The sequence below is a fragment of the Phacochoerus africanus genome, chromosome 1, assembly GCF_016906955.1.
Source record: "Phacochoerus africanus isolate WHEZ1 chromosome 1, ROS_Pafr_v1, whole genome shotgun sequence".
Taxonomy (NCBI): domain Eukaryota; kingdom Metazoa; phylum Chordata; class Mammalia; order Artiodactyla; family Suidae; genus Phacochoerus; species Phacochoerus africanus.
The window spans coordinates 110,495,190-110,514,437 of NC_062544.1; the positions used below are offsets into that span (position 1 = coordinate 110,495,190).

At 40.2% G+C, this 19,248-nt stretch overlaps 1 protein-coding gene across 4 annotated transcripts in view; it reads left to right on the forward strand.

Moving 5' to 3' along the window:
* KLHL18 (kelch like family member 18) overlaps positions 1-19,248 on the forward strand; it is a 78,251-nt gene that overhangs the window by 34,834 nt on the left and 24,169 nt on the right. For 2 of the 4 annotated variants that reach the window (XM_047772742.1, XM_047772750.1), the window contains exons 2-3: positions 12,968-13,098; positions 15,578-15,718. In XM_047772742.1, coding sequence (XP_047628698.1) covers positions 12,968-13,098; positions 15,578-15,718 — 272 coding nt within the window. The other 2 variants (XM_047772769.1, XM_047772759.1) reach the window with 2 other exon arrangements.

Here is a 19,248-nt window from a genome sequence, read left to right on the forward strand (position 1 = left end):
TGATTTGCACTTTTCTGATAATTTGCAGTGTTGAGCATATTTTCATGTGCTTTTGGAAATCAGTACACTTTCTTTTGAGAAATGTCTATTTAGATCTTCTGCCATTTTTCACTTTGGTTGTTGTTTTGGTTTTTTTGTTTGTTTGTTTTTTGAGCTGATGGAGTTGTTTGTATATTTTGGAGATTAATACCTTTCCAGTCATTTTCATTTGCAAATATTTTCTCCCATTCTGTGAATTGTCTTTTTATTTTCTTTATGGTTTCCTTTGCTGTGCAAAAACTTTTAATTAGGTCCCATTTGTTTTTTTGTTTGTTTGTTTGTTTTTATTTCTATAACTCTAGAAGGTGGATCAGAAAAGATTTGCCATAGCTTAAGCCAAGAGTGTTCTGCCTTCGTTTTTCTCTAAGAGTTTTATAGTATCTGGTCTTATTATATTTAGATCTTTAATCAATTTTGAGTATATTTTTCTGTATAGTGTCAGAGTGTTCTAATTTCATTCTTTTATACATAGTGTTCCAGTTTTCTCAGTACTGCTTATTGAAGAGACTGTCTTTTTTAGATTGTGTATTCTTGCCTACTTTGTCATAGATTAATTGACCATAGGTAGGTGTGTTTATTTCTGGGCTTTATATCTTGTTACAGTAATCTATGTTTCTGCTTTTGTGCTAGTACCATACTGTTTTGGTGACTGTAGCTTTGTTGTATATTCTGAAAACAGGGAGCTTGATTTCTCTAGCTGCTTTTTTCTTTCTCAGGATTGCTTTGGCTATTTGGGGTCCTTTGTGTTTCTATACAAATTTAAAATTTTTCTGTTCAAGTTCTGTGAAAAGTGTTGTTGGTAGTTTAATAGGGATTGCATTGAATCTGTAGATTGTTTTGGGTAGTATAGTCATTTTGATAATATTGATTATTTTTTATATTCATTATTCTTATCTAAGAACATGGAATATCTTTCTATCTATTTGTGTCATCTCTGATTTCTTTCATCAGCATCTTATAATTTTTAGAGTGTAGGTCTTTTGCCTTAAGTAGATTTATTTCTAAGTGTTATATTCTTTTTGAGGTGATGGTAAATGGGATTGTTCCCTTAACTTATCTTTCTTATCCTTCGTTGTTAGTGTGTAGAATGCAACAAATTTCTATGTATTAATTTTGTATCCTGCAACTTTACCGAATTCATTGATGAGCTGTGGTAGTTTTCTGATAGTATCTTTAGGATTGTCTATGTATAGTATCATGTCATCTGCAAACAGCGACAGTTTTACTGCTTTTCCAATTTGGGTTCCTTTTCTTTCTTTTTCTTCTCTGATTGTCATGGCTCAGACTTCCAAAACTATGTTGAATAAAAGTGATGAGGGTAGACATCTTTGTCTTGTTCCTCATCTTAGTGGAAATTCTTTTAGCTTTTCATTGTTGAGAATAATGTTAGCTGTGGGTTTGTCATATATGGCCTTTATTATTTTGACGTAGATTCCCTCTGTGCCCACTTTCTGGAGGGTTTTTATTATAAATGGGTGTTGAATTTTATCAAAAGTTTTTTCTGCATTTATTGAGATGATCATATGGTTTTTCTTCAATTTGTTAATGTGATGTTTCACACAGATTGATTTGTGAATATTGAAAAATCCTTGCATTCCTGGATAAATCCCAGTTGATCACAGTGTATGATCCTTTTAATGTATTGTTGGATTTGGTTTGCTAGTATTTTGTTGAGGATTTTTGCATCTATATTCATCAGTGATATTGGCCTGTAATTTTCTTTTTCTGTGATAACATTTTCTAGTTTTAGTATTAGGGTAATGGTGGCTTCATAGAATGAGCTAGGGAGTGTTTCTTCCACCACAATTTTCTGTAATAGTTTCAGAAGGATAGGTGTTAACTCTTCTCTAAACATTTGATAAAATTCTTCTGTGAAGCCATTTGGTCCTGGGCTTTTGTTTGTTGGAAGGTTTATTTTCGTTTTGTTTTATTTTATAAATGGCTCCACCCACAGCATCTGAAAGTTCTGGGCCAGGGATTGAATCCAAGCCGCATCTGCGGCAACACCAGATCCTTTAACCCACTGTGCTGGGCGAGGGATTAAACCCTCACCTCTGCAGTGACGAGAGCCACTGTAATCAGATTCTCAACCCACTGTGCCCCAGAGGGAACTTCCTGTTGGAAGTTTTTAAAATCATAAGTTTCAATTTCTGTGCTTGTAATTGGTCTGTTCATAGTTTCTATTTCTTTCTTGGTCACTCTTGGAAGACTGTACCTTTCTAAGAATTTGTCCATTTCTTCTAGGTTGTCCATTTCCTTGGCATATAGTTGCTAGTAGTAGTCTCTTATGATCCTTTGTATTTCTCTGGTTTGCAGTTGTAACTTCTTTTTTTTTTGTCTTTTTTTTTTGTTGTTGTTGTTGCTATTTCTTGGGCTGCTCCTGCGGCATATGGAGGTTCCCAGGCTAGGGGTTGAATCGGAGCTGTAGCCACTGGCCTATGCTAGAGCCACAGCAACGCAGGATCCGAGCCGCTTCTGCAACCTACACCACAGCTCACGGCAACGCCGGATCGTTAACCCACTGAGCAAGGGCAGGGACCGAACCCGCAATCTCATGGTTCCTAGTCGAATTCGTTAACCACTGCGCCACGACAGGAACTCCTGTAACTTCTTTTTTGTTTCTAATTTTATATATTTGAGCCTTCTCCCTTTATTGTCTTTTCTTTTTTTGGATTGTGCCTATGGCATGTGGAAGTTCCTAGACCAGGATCAAACCTGAGCTATAGCAATGAGAACACCAGATCCTTAGCCAACTATACCACAAGGGAACCTCCTCTCCCTTTTTTTCTTTTTTTTTTTTTCTTTTTTCTTTTTTCTTTTTTATTTTCCCACTGTACAGCAAGGGGGTCAGGTTATCCTTACATGTATACATTACAATTACATTTTTCCCCCAGTCCCTTTTTTTCTTGATGAGTCTGGCAACAGATTTATCAATTTTGTTGATTTTTTCAAAGAACCAGCTTTTAGTTTCATTGATCTTTTCTATTTTCTTCATCTCTATTTCGTTTATTTCTGCTCTGATCTTTATGATTTATTTACTTCTGTTAACTTTAGGTTTTATTCTCCTTTCTCTAGTTGCTTAGGTGTAAGGTTAAGTTGTTTATTCAAGTTCGGTTTTTTTTTTCTTTCTTTTTAGGGCATAGAGAAGTTCCCAGGCTAGGGGCTGAATCAGAGCTGCAGCTGCCAGCCTATGCCACAGCCATAGCAGTCCCAGATCCTTAACCTACAGAGTGAGGCCAGGGATTGAACCTGCATCTTCATGGATACTTAGTTGGATTCTTAACCTGCTGAGCCGCAATGAGAACTCCCTATTTGAGATTTTGTTTCCTGAGGTAAACTTGTACTACTGTAAAGTTCCCTTTTAGAACTGCTTTTGCTGTGTCCTATAGATTTTGGATTGTTGAGTTTTTGTTTTCGTTTGTCTCTAGATATTTTTTTTAACTTCCTGTGTGATTTCTTCAGTGATCATTGGTTATACTTTTTAGTCTCCATGTGTTTGGTTTTTTTTGCAGTTTTTTTTTTCTTGTAGTTGATTTCAAGTCTTATAGTGTTGTGATCAGAACAAATACTTGATATGGTTTTAGTTTTCTTAAATTTATTGAGGCTAGTGGCCCAAGATATGATCTATCCTAGAGAATGTTCCATGTGCACTTAAGAAGAATTTGTATTCTTTTTTTTCCTTGTCTTTTTAGGGCCACACCTGCGGCATGTGGAGATTCTCAGGCTAGGGGTCAAATCAGAGCTGCAGCTGCCAGCCTTCGCCACAGCCAGCGCAACACAGGATCCGAGCTGTGTCTGCAACCTATACCACAGTTCACGGCAATGCCAGGTCCTTAACCCACTGAGTGAGGCCAGGGATTGAACCTGCATCCTCATGGATGCTAGTCAAACTCACTTCCACTTAGCCATTATAGGAACTCAGAATGTGTATTCTGTTGCTTTCAGATGGAACATTTTATAAATATCAAGTAAGTCCATCTGGTCTGAGTCATTTAAGACCTATGTTTCCTTATTGATTTTCTGTCTGGATGATCTGTTCATTGCTGTAAGTGGGGTGTTAAAGTCCCCAACTATTACTGGGTTATTGTTGACTTCTTTTATGGCTCTCAGCAGTTGCCTCATATATTGAGGTGCTCCTATGTTGGGTACATATGTTTTTACAATTTTTATGTCTTCTTTTTTGTGCCTGTGCAAAAGTCTTTTTATTTTAAGAAAAAAATTTAGTTAACAAAAAATTTAACAAATTTCACTTAGCAAAATACACCCGAAAGGAAATCACAGTACAAAGAAAGTTTTAAATCAAGGCCTCACCAATTCCTACAGTATTAGTAATGTCTCAATTTTCAAAACTAAGTTTTAAAAAGCTTAAACTTAACCTAAAAGATTTTAAATGAAAATAAACTAGAATGAACAAACATGAGAAATGTTCTTCTTTGAATTAGGAATCTAGCACCTTGAGTTTTCCAAAAAAGCACACCTCCCCAATGTGTTCACGATGATGTGGTGTAAAAGATCCACATTTAACATACTTGAAACTACTATAACTCAGATGTATGTCGTCTTCTTATATTGACACTCTGATCATTGTATAGTGTCCTTGTCTCTTATAAACTTCTTTATTTTAAAGTCTATTTTGTCTGATATGACTATTGCTACTCCAGCTTTCTTTTGATTTCCAGTTGCATAGAAAATTTTTTTCTATCCTCACATTTTAAGTCTATATGTTTCTCTAGATCTCAGGTGGGTCTCTCATGTAGACAGCATATATGTGGGTTTTGTTTTTGTATCTGTTCAGCCAATCTATGTCTTTTGCTTTGGGCATTTAATCTATTTACATTTAAGGTAACTATTGATATGTATGTTCTTATTGTCATTTTGTTAATTGTTTTGGATTTGTTTTTGTTGTTCTTTTTTCTTCCCTTTCTCTTTTGTTCTCTTGTGATTTGATGACTGTCTTTACTGTTGGGTTTGGGAGCTTTAACTTTTCTGACCAACCAATTATACCTTGTGTATTGATTATTTTTATCTAAATTCTGTCATACCAGTTCACATTGTTTCACCACCATAGGGATGGGAAAGGGGAGAGATTTGAGGTAACAGTATATGCAGATTAGTGGAGGAAGTTGCCTTTGCTTGGGCCTGTGTAAATCAAGATATTAAATAGGAAACACACTGTCTTCTTGTATAAGCCATAGTTTATAATATTAGATTTATCAGTAATAAAATAGTATTTTGATTTCCTATTTGCTTTGTCTCCTTTTTAATGAACTTTTAATTTTAAGATAATTGTAGATTCACATGCAGTTAAGAAATAACAACAGTGAGATCCCATGTACCCTTTCTGCAGTTTCTCCCAGTGGTACAGTCTTGTAAAATTATACTTTGTGTGTGTGTGTGCGTCTTTTTAGGGCTTCATCCATGGCATATGGCGGTTCCCAGGCTAGGGGACAAATTGGAGCTGCAGCCGCTGGCCTATGCCACAGCCACGGCAGATTGGAACCTCATCTGTGACCTACACTACAGCTCACGGCAATGTTGGATCCTTAACCCACTGAGCGAGGCCAGGGATTGAACCTGCATCCTCATGGATTCTAGTCAGAATCTTTTCTGCTGAGCCACAATGGGAACTCCTGATCTTACAAAATTACAGTAAAACATCACAACTAGGAAATTGGCATTTATTTAATCCACCACTCTTCTTCTTTTTTTTTTTTTGTCTTTTTGCCATTTCTAGGGCCACTTCTGCAGCATATGGAGGTTCCCAGGCTAGGGGTCTAATCGAAGCTGTAGCCGTCGGCCTACACCAGAGCCACAGCAACACAGGATCCGAGCCATGTCTGCAACCTACACCACAGCTCATGGCAATACCAGATCCTTAACCCACTGAGCAAGGCCAGGGATCGAACCCGCAATCTCATGGTTCCTAGTCGGATTCGTTCACCACTGAGCCATGACAGGAACTCCTTAATCCACCACTCTTATGCAGATTTCCCCAGCTTTAATTCTCTTCACCTGTGTGTATGTAATTCTTTTAACATTTTTTTTTTGGATCTCTCATTGAGTTTTATTACATTTATAGTTGTACGACGAGCATCACAACCCAGTTTTATAGCATTTCCATTCCAAACCCTCAGTGCACCCTCCCACCTCCCTAATTCTTTATAATTTTGTCATGTGTGTAAGTTTTTTTAAATTTTTAATTTGAAAAGATTTTCAGTTGTTTGTGAACTTGAGCTGGGAGCGGTATGTTATTTATTGGGTCCCTCTCAAACTCCACTGGTAAACAACTGAAGCATAATTCTTTCTCTTTCACATAATAGCCACTTGACTTTTGGGCACATTATTCTAAATCTTGGTTTCCTCATCTCTAAACTTGAATTCAGGAGTTCCCATCATGGCTCAGTGGTTAAAGAACCTGACTGGCAACCATGAGGACATGGGTTCGATCCCTGGTCTCACTACGTCAGCTAAGAATCCGGCGTTGCTGTGAGCTGTGGTGTAGGTCACAGACAAAGCTCGAATCCTGCATTGCTGTGACTGTGGTGTAGGCCGGCGGCTGTAGCTCTGATTGGACCCCTAGCCTGAGAACCTCCTTATGCTGCAGGTGCAGCCCTAAAAAGACAAAAAAAGACAAAATAAATACAAATAAATAAAATGGGGAGTTCCCATAGTGGCTCAATGGTTAACAAATCCTACTAGGAACCATGAGGTTGTGAGTTCAATCCCTGGCCTCGTTCAGTGGGTTAAGGGTCCAGTGTTGCTGTGAGCTGTGGTGTAGGTCACAGGCAAAGGTCGAATCCCACATTGCTGTGGCTGTGGTGTAGACTGAAGGCTACAGCTCCATTTAGACCCCAGCCTGGAAACCTCCATATGCCATGGGTGCGGCCCTAGAAAAGACAAAAAATTAAAAAATATAAATAAATAAATAAAATGGAATTCACAATGCAGAGGGTTGCTGTGAGGAATAAAATGAGAAAATATGTATCATGGGTACTTCGCAAAAGGAACTCCATAAACGATCATCTCTTAAAAAAAAAACCCTGAGATTACACATGAGAATATTTGGGTTTTTTAATGCTTTTCATAAAACTGTATTATCCCAGTATTATGGAATTAGAAGGTACCTTAATAGTTTTAGAACCAGTGAAGGCCTTCTCTCAACATTCTTAGGTGATAGGCTGTAAACTAAAATCTGCCTCCTTTGTAACTTTATTTATTTATTTATTTATTATTTTTTGTCTTTTTAAGGCTGCACCCATGGCATATGGAATTTTCCGGGCTAGGGATGGAATCAGAGCTGCAACTGCCACAGCCACACCAGATCTGAGTTGCATCTGTGACCTACACCACAGCTCATGGCAATGCCGGATCCTTTAACCCACTGAGGAGGACAGGGATTGAATATGTGTCCTCATGGATACTAGTCAGATCCTAACCTGATGAACCACAATGGGAATTCCTCCTCCCTGTAACTTTTATTTTTTATTTTTGTTTATTTATTTATTTCTCCCTGTAACTTTTAGATCTGCCTTCGTCCATGTGATAGCCCTTCTGGTCTTTGAGTACAACTATAGTCCCCCCTAAATTATCTTTTCCAAACTAACCATCCTTTAGCCATTCCTTACTAAGATGTAGCTTCCTGACCCTTTCCCATCTTGATCTCCCTCTTCTAGATAAAGACAAATTTGTTTTTCCCCTTAACTGAACACAGAATTCAGATGTAGTCTGGCTGGCATATCCCACGATAGGCCTGGTTTTTGTTTGTTTGTTTGTTTGTTTTGTCTTTTTGTCTTTTTAGGGCTGTACCTGCGGCAAGTGGAAATTCCCAGGCTAAGGGTTGAGTTGGAGCTGTAGCTGCCAGCCTATGCCAGAGCCACAGCCACATGGAATCTGAGCCGTGTCTGCAACCTACACCACATCTCACAGCAACGCAGGCTCCTTAACCCACTGAGCAAGCCCAGGGATTGAACCCGTGTCCTCATGGATGCTAGTCGGGTTTGCTAATCGCTGAGCCATGATGGGAACACAGGCCTGTCTTCTCTTTAGTTGAGTTTTATTTTATTTATTTTTTATTTATTTTTTATTACTCAAATGAATTTATCACATCTGTAGTTGTATAATGATCATAACAATCTAATTTCACAGGTTTTCTATCCCATAACCCAAGCACATCCCCCACCCCCAAACTGTCTCCTCCAGAGACCATAAGTTTTTCAATGTCTATGAGTCAGCATCTGTTCTGCAAAGAAGTTCCGTCTGTCCTTTTTTCAGATTCCACATGTCAGTGAAAGCATTTGATGTTGGTGTCTCATTGTATGGCTGACTTCACTTAGCATGATAATTTCTAGGTCCATCCATGTTGCTAAAAATTAGCTGAGTTTTTTTTTGGGAAATCAGGTCACCTAGTTTGTGCACATATAGCTTGTTCTTTTGTCTTCTAAAATGCACAGCAGTTTAACACAGCAAGTTGGATACACATTTTAACCTCCATTCCCTCCTATAATCCCATTAAAATGTTAATAATAAGAAAAGAGATCAGCAATTGAGAAATCAATGGTCTGTCGAAGCCAGGAAGCAAATGCAGTGAACTTAATAGGCCAGAGAAACAGAAAGTGCTTGAAGGGTCCGGGAGACTAAGAAGAAAGATTTGTAATGCAGGACTGTGGAATAGCTCCAGAATCAGAGATGACAAATACTGACAACAGGAAGATAAGTTGAAAGTCTTTGAAAAGCAATTAGATGCCTACACTCCCTCCCCTACTCTCTCAGGAGGCAGAAGTTTTAGTCTTAGATATTGAACCAGAGGCACATCAAGCTCAGAAGTTGGGATGAAACTTGGAGTAAAACTGAAAATAGGGGCTTTAAGACCAAGTTCTAAATAGTGTTGAGAGGACAATTCCTTTATCATGCCAAGTTTTCAGAATATCTGCGGGCAGGTGCTCCCATTGCAAGAGATTGAAAGATCCTTCTCTGATAAATTTAGTCCCGTAGAGAAAATCCGTAAGGGACCCACTACTTCTAGGGGTCCTCAATGAAATGGCAGATTCTTGCCTGTTTACCCTAATGGGAAATCCACAAATTGCTTAGCTCCCATACACAGAGCTTTCAAATAGCTTCTAAAAGTATTAGCAGATAGCCAGGTGTCACGAGACATTTGAAGAACGTAAAAGACAGAGACCAAAACAAATGGGGGAGAAAAGAACTCAGTGAAAACAGTAAAAGCATGGAGGAAAAGGAAAACTTTAACTGTAGTATTTTCAGAGCAATTAGAGAAGATATTTTATTCTTGAAAGCTGAACTAGATTCCTAAAAAGAAAAAAAGGAACCTCCAAAAACCAAGAAAGACCTCTTGGAAATTAAAAATATGATAGCAAGCATGAAAAGTATGACACAAATATTGAAAGGTAGAGTTGAAGAAAATTCCCAAAAGATAGACTAAATGAAAGGTGGAAAACTGGGAAAAACAGAGGGAATTTGGATCATTCCAAGAGGTCTAACACTTGATAATGGGAATTTAAGAAGTGAAAAAATAGTAGAGAGGAGGAAATTATCAAAGAAATGGCATGAAAGCTATTCTTAGAACTAAAATAATGTCTATAGTTTGGTACACTACAGTGAATGGGGAAAAAAAAAAAAAAAAAAAACCAAGTTACAGCCCTGTGAAATTTCAGATCTCTGAGAAGATGAAGTTCTAAAAGCTTCTAGAGAGAACAGTCACATACTTAGGGTTAGTATCCAAAATGGCATTAGCTTTCTCAAAACCAGCAAACTAGAAGACAGTGGAACAATACATTCAAAATTCTGCCAGAAAAAACTTTCTCAACTTAGAATTTTATAGCCAGCCAAACTGTCACCCAAGTTTAAGGATAATAAAGACATTTGCAGACATAATGTACATATACCCTCTGATATTGTAACATAATAAGAAATATATATTTGGCTTTTGTTCCTGGATCCTGGCACAGAGCTCCTAAAATCCTTGTAATTTCCTGAGCAGTAGGGGTGATAAGAGCATCTTTTGTTGTACTGTTTGCTCTTTGTTCCCAGTTCCTGATGCAGGAGTTTGTAAAACCCTTGGGTGAGAGGAGCAATGAATCAAACTTGAATTTATGCTCATAAAGTAACTCTTTGTGGGCCTCTAGATAGCTTCAGGATAGGGACTGGTTGCCAGAAGAACCAGTCCTGATTAAAGGGTTGGAACTTTTAGCCCCACTTCTCCACCTTTGGGGAGGAGAGAGGGGCGAGAGGTTGAATTAATCACCAATGACCAATGAGTTAATCAGTCATGCCTCCATAATGGAGCCTCCATAAAAATTTCATTCTGGGAGTTCTCGTATGGCTCAACAGGTTAAGTAAGTATGCAGTATTGTCACTGCAGTGGCTTGCGTTGCTACTGCAGTGTGGGTTCAGTCCTTGCCCCAGGAAATTCCACACGCCACGAGTGTAGCCAAAAAAAAAAAAAAAAAAAAATTCTATTCCAGCAAAGTATCAGACCTGAGGAGGAAGTTGTTGTGAACCCTTCTACCTTGACTTTTTAGTTGATTGTTCAGAAGTACAAGTGACTCAGACCTGAAGTTGTCATTTGAAGCAGGGACTGAGTCCTTACGTGTGGGGTCTGCATTAACTCTAGATAGTTGGTGTCAGATTTGAATTAAATTGTACAATACCACTGGGTGTCTGGAGAGTTGGATAATTGGTTGGTGTGAGAACACAATCTGCACATTTGGTGTCAGAAGTGCTATGAGTTGAAAACACTTTATAGTACACTCTTCCTTAGGAAGAAGATCTATGAGAAGACGCTTTTCACCAGAACAAGGGAATTAATAAGAGGGCTGGAGTTCCCATCTTGGCGCAGCAGAAATGAATCCGACTAGGAACCATGAGGTTGTGGGTTCGATTCCTGGCCTCGCTCAGTGAGTTAAGGATCTGGCGTTGCTGTAAGCTGTGGTGTAGATCATAGATGCGGCTTGGATCCTGAGTTGCTGTGGCTCTGGTGTAGGCTAGCAGCTGTAGCTCCAATTGGCCCCCTAGCCTGGGAACCTCCATACACTGCAAGTGTGGCCCTAAAAAGCAAAAAAAAAAAAAAAAAAAAAGAGGAAGAAGGCTAAACTGGAGTTCCAGTGTAGGTGAGGGGAAAGGAATTCTTAGAAGGACAGAGTTCTAGTATGGGTGTCATAAGAGCAAACTGCTAGCTTTTCTGATGGAATATTAAAGGGTGTTTTACACTTATTATCTTCAAGGAAAATAAAAATTATACCAACAAAGAAATAATATAATTGGAGTATATACATCATGGCTTGGCTACAAATAGTATTCACTTAGACCACAGCGTGGCTGTGGCTGTGGCTGGCAGTTGCAGCTCCAATTTGACCCCTACCCTGGGAACTTCTATATGCTGAAGGTGTAGCCCTTAAAAAAAAAAAAAAAAAAAGGAATTCAGGTAATAGTTATATTTTGCTGCATAACAAATTACCCCTAAACTTAGTGACTAAAAATAACAGATTTTATCATCTCACGATTTCCTTGGGTCAGAAAATCAGAAGCAGCTTTGAGATGTCTCATGAGGTAGCATTCCAAGTGTCACCTTGGGTTGCAGTCGTCTGGGCCTCTCCTCAGGATAGATTGTGATCTGGCTTTCCTGAGAGCGCATGATCCAGGAGAGACAGTCAGAGGAGTCCGCAGTGCCTTTTATGACCTAGCCTTGAATGTGGCATACCACCATCACTTCTATATTCTGTTAGTCCCACAGACCAATCCTGAAACATTGTGGGAGGGGCCTGTGCAAAGACAGGAATACCAGGAGGCGAGGCTCAGTTGGGGGCTCTTTGGAGACTGACTACCACAACTAATAACTAAAAATGAAAATTCAAGAAGTAATATTATAGGCATGTTACTTGGAAAGGTGGATATAAATACTCAATAAATATAAATGACAAAGCTTTTTCAAGGGAATATCCTTTTGGCAGATGGTTCAAAAGCACTTTAGAGAACTCCCTAGGCTAAGGATTTGTCTGTGAAGGGTTGATAAAATTCAGAGTCTGCCTCTGTCTCCATGAGCCCTGTGTGCTGCCTAGAGCACTGGCCAATCCACAGCCCTGGTGCTTCCAGCTGGCCGCTGCCGGTCATGTTCCTAAGAGAATTCTGGTCTCTTTGAGGTTTCCCACAGCCTGTTGGTGCCCAAGGACTTGGAATATCCATGCCCACATGCGCCCCCTTGTTCAAGCCTCTTCTTGTTTCTCCTCATCTCTTTCTTCCACTATGTGTTTACTCTTCATGAGGAACTACTGTTTGATGCTTCAGGCTTCTTGTCCAGTTTATCTCTTCCATCTGCCATCTAATAGAACTAGGATTGGGATAAAGTGTTAGAGAAATCTGGTCTTTGAGTTGGTAGGGGGTGTTTGGAGGGGTGCAGAGAAGACTGCTGTATAAGTAAAAACTACCACTCAGAGCATTCAGACTTAAAGTTTTTAACCATTTATCTTTCAATTTTATTTTTATTTTATTTTTTATTGGGCTGCACACACGGCATGTGGAAGTTCCTGGGCCAGGGATCAAACCTGTGTCACAGCAGCAACCTGAGCTACTACAGTGACAATGCCAGATCCTTACCCTGCTGAGCTGTAAGAAAACTCCTTTTTTAACTATTTAGCAGATAGTTGAAAAGCACTCCCCAGGCTAAGGATTTGTCTGTGAAGGGTTGGTACAAATCCGTCTGCCTCTGTCATTAAAATGTACTGTTTACATTCTTCTGTATCTGAGTATGTTGAGTTTAAAATGCTTCAGGATCGCCATGAAAAGCCTTGCTCTCAAGTACTGGGATGCCTTCAATACCACTCCCATGGGCAGAGGGGTAGGCTGTGGAAGGGACAGGGTGGTTTTCGTGTTTTCTTTCCTCAGTACCCATCTTTGTATTTTACTTTGCCCACAGATTGGGGACCACAAATTCAGTGCTCACCGGATCGTCTTAGCAGCCTCAATCCCGTACTTCCACGCTATGTTTACAAATGACATGATGGAATGCAAGCAGGATGAGATTGTAATGCAAGGAATGGACCCAAGGTACTAAATTCCTCCACTAGGTTTCAGAACCTGCTTTCTAGGTGCAGCTTCAGCCTTGTGTTTGGTGCCCTTTGGGGACTTCCAGTAGGACTTCGTATCTAGCACAGTTCCACAAACAGTAGTTGACCAGTAAACAAGTTAGAACCTCATCTGGTGGCCTGAGACGTAGTTAAAAGGAGAGTTTTGATGTGTTTTCACTCTGGTAGAGTGACAAATCTCATAGGAGCTAGAGTCCAAGATAATTTTTTTAAACCATTACTGGGTACGAAGTTGGTGGTATATTATTTTCTTCATTTTTCTGTGCTTGCCATTTTAGCTGGCAAAGTAGTCTTTCAAATAAGTGCCTTCATTCATTACCCTTCTCAGCAATCCAGAATAGTGCTGTGCATTAGAACTTCCTGCACTGATGGAGGTGTTCTATTTGTACTCTCCAAAATGGTAGCCACTAGCACCCATAGCTACTGAGCACTTGAAAAATGACTAGTAGGACTGAAGAACCTAATTTTAAGTATTATTTAATTTTAATTAATTTAAATTTAGTTTTAAATAGCCATGTCTGGCTAATGGCTAATATATGGGACAACACAGGCCAAGAAGGTGGCAAAGATCGTGGTTATTTGATAAATGAGAAAACTGAAGCCCAAGGAGGTCAAGCCCAAAGTTTATCCCATCTAAACATCTTTTCAGTGTCCCAGAAAACCTTCCATAGCAAAGAATCATTGGCCCCAAATGTCAGTAGTGCTGAGGCTGAGAAATTGTGCCCTAGATGGATTTTAGGGTCAGGAGGCAATACTATAACCCCTGAAGCCTCATCATTAAGGTTGAGGTTGTCCTTATGTGTAGAGTCCCTACTAGACTGTCTTCCTGGAAATACTTTCCTGATTTCTGTATGAAGACTTTTATGTTAAATACATTCCACAGTATGCCTTTTTTGGCCTTGAAAGGAAAAGGCATGTTTATATGACTTAAAAGATTTTGCTGCAAGTCTGTGAACTGAGATTGTGTCTTTATAACCTAGGTTGTATCCAGGGGTCCACTGTGCACCTACTATGTGCCTGGCATTGTTCTGGGGTCTTGGGAATGCAGCAGCAAAGAGGACATGCAAGGTGATTCTCACTGGAGAAGAGAAAATAAACAAACCAGCAACTCAAACATTAGCCAATAACCTATAATTTGTTGCCTAACTTCTTAGCTTTGGTGGAACAGAGCTAGGAAACTGTGTGGTGCCCTTTGGATGATGGAAGGTGATCTGCCTCAGTACATGGAGAGAATTTATATGTCCACTGCAAGGCAGAACTCTCGGGCCAGCTGTTATAAGCAAAGACAGAAGTGTGTCTATCTCCAAGGGCAGTTGTGCACTCTCATCTCTGAGGTCTGTGCCTGATGGAGTTGTGCTAATCACCATGCACAGGCCAAGCACTTCATTTAACAGGTAGGCGGAGCACCTTTGATGGGCGCTGCTGAGGTATATAGCATTGAGAAAACAGAAAGCACCTCTGATTATGCCAGCTTCCTAGTAGTCGCCATCTGACAGTAAACAGATATGTGCATGGCATGGCTGGGAAGTGAAAGTGGCATGAGAAAAGTAAAGCAGAGTGAAGGCTAGCAAATGGTGGTAAGGTTCTGTGCTATGTCAGGGTGATCAGGGAAGCCCTCTGATGAGATGACATTGGAGCCAAGACCTTAATTGAAGGGAGGGATTGAGCCATCTGGGGGAAGAAGCCTCCAAACAGAGGGAGGAGGCAGTGCAAAGGCCCTGAGGACAGTATGTTCAGCATGTTGGAATAGAGTGAAGGAGAAAAAGTGGACGCCAATGAGATCAGAAAGATGGAAAGGGGCCACACCACATACAGCCCTGTCGACAGGATTTGGATTTTATTCTCACTGTGAATTGAAAGGCTGGAAAAATGTTGGAAACCTCATTCTGGAAATTTATCCCAAAGAAATAATCTAAAAACATTACTTATAATGGCAAAATAAATGGAAATAGCTGTTATGCCTATCAATAAAAGAAATAAATTATAGTGTATTTGTATGTTGAATTGCTATATAGCAGCCACTGAAAATGTTAAACATGAAGACAGTGTAGAAATGTGGTAAAGGGCTTCATAAGTATTATATGATTATATCCATACAATGTAGGCATGCAGCCCAATAGGACTGAAAATGAACCTGGAAAAATGACTAGTTGACTTCTTCATTTGACTCCTTCAGTAGTGAGAGTCTAGGTCTTTGCTTTCTCTTTTTAGAACTTTGTATAATAAAATTATTTGAGCAGTGAAGACACCCTAAGAAGTAGAATGATAGCTGTGGTGAAGAAATTACTACATTCAGTCCATGCTCTAGATTCTCAAAGAGCATGGACTAAATGGGTTTGAGAGTGGAGCCACTCCTCAGGTGACCACGCAGCTCACTTAGGGCCTGAGTCTCCTGTAGGCCAAGACCCATCTCTGAAGAGCATATTTCGTCTTCACCCTAGTGCCCTGGAAGCTCTGATCAACTTTGCCTACAACGGCCACCTTGCCATTGACCAACAAAATGTCCAGTCGTTGCTGATGGGGGCGAGTTTCCTGCAACTGCAGAGCATTAAAGACGCCTGCTGCACATTCCTCCGAGAACGGTGAGGCGATGGGATGGGCCTGGCCTGGCCTTTGGCAGGGAGCAAACCATTGTATTTCTGGGATCCCCTGCCAGTTTGCCAAGTGTTTGGGGCCTAGAGAGTCTTATGAAGGTAATAAGCTGAAAAGATAACCACAGAAATGACCTTTCATGAAATCAGTATCAAGCATTACCCAGTTGTTTGGCATAAACCTTGGAGGAACATGATTTATGGATCCCTGCCTGCACCCTCCTGTGGTCTGACATTTTCCTCTTCTTCAGGTCCTCTCTCTCCAGTCTGACCAGCCACCACCTGATTTATTCAGTGTTCCCTAAGTGTTCCTCAGTGTCTCCATCTTTGTTTAGATCCTTCCCCCTCCTTGAATTTCTTGGTCTACTTTTTTACTTCTGTTCTGTAAGAGCCCATGCAGATTTCACCCCCTGGAATTCTCTGCCCCTCAGTCCCCTGGGAGGAATCATTGTATGCTCTTTTAGGGTAAGGATTGTGGATTATTCCCCTTCCTATAGCCAACATGTGGTCATGACCTTTTGAGGACTGAGCAAATAAGGAAGGCAGTTCCTTCCCCTCAAGAGGCAGAGCCACAAGAGCCTGAGGGTTGGTGCTGGGCTACGCATAGTGGGCTGGAAGAAACCAGAACAGCATCCTTCTCTATGTGGTCTCTCCAAACCCTGGCTCCATCTGAGCATCTCTGGTCACAAGGGACCAGCATTCCTCCACCTCAGCTCTGCTCTCCTGAACCTCATCCCCTCCTAGACCCGACCTCTCCCTCTCCAGTCCTGCTCCACCAGACCAACTCATTTAACAGCTCTGTGGACCCTGCCTGCTGTCCTCATCCTGCCCCTGAGATGCTCAGGGCATCAGTGAGCCCTGCTGTGTGCAGCTGGTCTTAATGGTAACAATCCTAATATGCAGGGGCACTCTGTGCTGGTTTCATTGGAGATAGGTGGTCCTTTTGTGTTTTTGTAGCTGGAGACCATGTAGTGAGAGCGCAGCCCCACAGCCTGGTTTGACCTGCCCTGGGATGCCTTCTGGGTTTGGCTGGAGGATTGCATGGGGGAGGGGACAGGGGATACACTTGCTGTCCTACTCGTTTATGAGTTTCATTTATTTATTTATTTAATCTTCTTATACCCTGGCATGTGGAGGTTCCCAGGCTAGGGGTCCAGTCAGAGCTGTAGCCACAGCTCATTGCAACATCGGATCCTTAACCCACTGAGCGAGGCCACGGATTGAACCTGCAACCTCATGGTTCTTAGTCAGATTCATTTCTGGTGCACCATGATGGGCACAGCCTGTATGTACTTGGTTCATCTTTGTAATCCCAGAGAACTTGGAGAATGATTACGTGAAGCCCTATGCTTAATCACGAATGATGAAGTTGGCCACTCTTTTTTTTTTTAATATTCTCAATGAATTTGTTACATTTATAGTTGAACAATGATATAGCATTGCCATCCCAAACCCCCAGCATCCCCAACCCCCCAACCTCTCTCCTTTGGAAACCGTAAGTTTTTCAAAATCTGAGTCAGTATCTGTTCTGTGAAGAAGTTCAGTCTGTCTTTTTTCAGATTCCACATGTAAGTGATAGCATTTGATGCTGGTGTCTCATTGTCTGACTGACTTAACTTAGCATAATAATTTCTAGGTCCATCTATGTTGCTAAAAATGCCAGTATTTCATTCCTTTTAATGGCTGAGTAATATTCCATTGTGTATATATGTACCACATCTTCTTGACCTATTCCCCTGTTGATGGACATTTAGGTTGTCTCCATGTTTTGGCTATTGTAAATAGTGCTGCAATGAACATCAGAGTACATGTGTCTTTGCGAGTCGTGGTTTTCTCTGGATAGATGCCCAGGAGTGGGATTGCTGGATCAAATGTTAGTTCTATGTTTAGTTTTCTGAGGAATCTCCATACTGTTTTCCTCAGTGGTTGCACCAGTTTACAATCGCACCAACAGTGTACTAGAGTTCCTTTTTCTCCATACCCTCTCCAGCACTTATTGTTTGTAGACTTTTGGATGTTGGCCATTCTGGCTGGTATAAGGTGGTACCCCAGAGTGGTTTTGATTTGCATTTCTCTAATAATGAGTGATGTTGAACATCTTTTCATGTGTTTTTTGGCCATCTGCATGTCTTCTTTGGAGAACTGTCTGTTTGGATCTTCTGCCCATTTTTTGATGGGGTTGTTTGTTTTTTTGGTACTGAGCTATAGGAGGTGTTTATAAATTTTGGAGATGAATCCCTTGTCAGTCGATTCACTTGCAAAGATTTTCTCGCATTCCGTGGGTTGTCTTTTTGTGTTGTTTAGGGTTTCCTTTGCTGTGCAGAAACTTTTAAGTTTCATTAGGTCCCATTTGTTTATTTTTGTTTTTATTGTCAATACTCTTTAAGAGGTGGATCTGAGAAGATGTTGCTGTCATTTATGTCAGAGAGTGTTTGGCCTATGTTTTCCTCTAAGAGTTTTATAGTGTCTGGTCTTATATCTAGGCCTTTAATCCTTTTGAGTTTGTTTTTGTGTATGGTGTTAAGGAGTGTTCTCATTTCATTCTTTTCCATGAGGCTGTCCCGTTTTCCCAGCACCACTTATTGAACAAGCTGTCCTTCCTCCATTGTATATTCTTGCCTCCTTTGTCATAGATGAGTTGGCTCTGGGTGTGTGGGTTTAATTCTGGGCTTTCTATCCTGTTCCACTGATCTGTATTTCTGCCTTTGTGCCAGTACCATACGGTTTTCAGGATTGTTGCCTTGTAGTATAGTCTGAAGTCAGGGAGCCTGATTCCTCCAGCTCCATTTTTCTTTTTCAGGATGTCTTTGGCTATTCTGAGCCTTTTGTGCTTCCAAACAAATTTTAAAATATTTTGTTCAAGTTCTGTGAAAAATATCTTTAGTAATTTGATAGGGATTGCATCGAACCTGTAGATTGCCTTGGGGAGTGTGGTCATTTTGATAATATTGACTCTTCCAATCCAAGAGCATGGTATGTCTTTCAATCTATTTGTGTCGTTTTTCATTTTTTTCTTCAGTGTCTTATAGTTTACAGAGTACAGGTCTCTTGTCTCTTAGGCAGGTTTACTCCTAGGTATTTTATTCTTTTGGATGCAGTGGTAAATGGGATTGCTTCCCTAATTTCTCTTTCTGATCTTTCATTGTTGGTATATAGAAATGCCATTGATTTCTGTGTATTGATTTTGCATCCTGCGACTTTGCCAAATTCATTGATGAGCTCTAACAGTTTTCTGGTAGAGTCTTTAGGATTCTCTAGGTATAGTATCATGTCATCTGCAAACAGTGATAGTTTTACTTCTTCCTTTCCAAGTTGGATTCCTTTTATTTCTTTTACTTCTCTGATTGCTGTGGCTTAGGACTTCCAAAACTATGTTGAATAGTAGTGGTGAGAGCGGACATCCTTGTCTTGCTCCTGATCTCAGCGGGAATTCTTTCAGCTTTTCACCATTGAGAATGATGTGAGCTGTGGGTTTGTTATATATGACCTTTATTATGTTGAGGTAGGTTCCCTCTATGCCC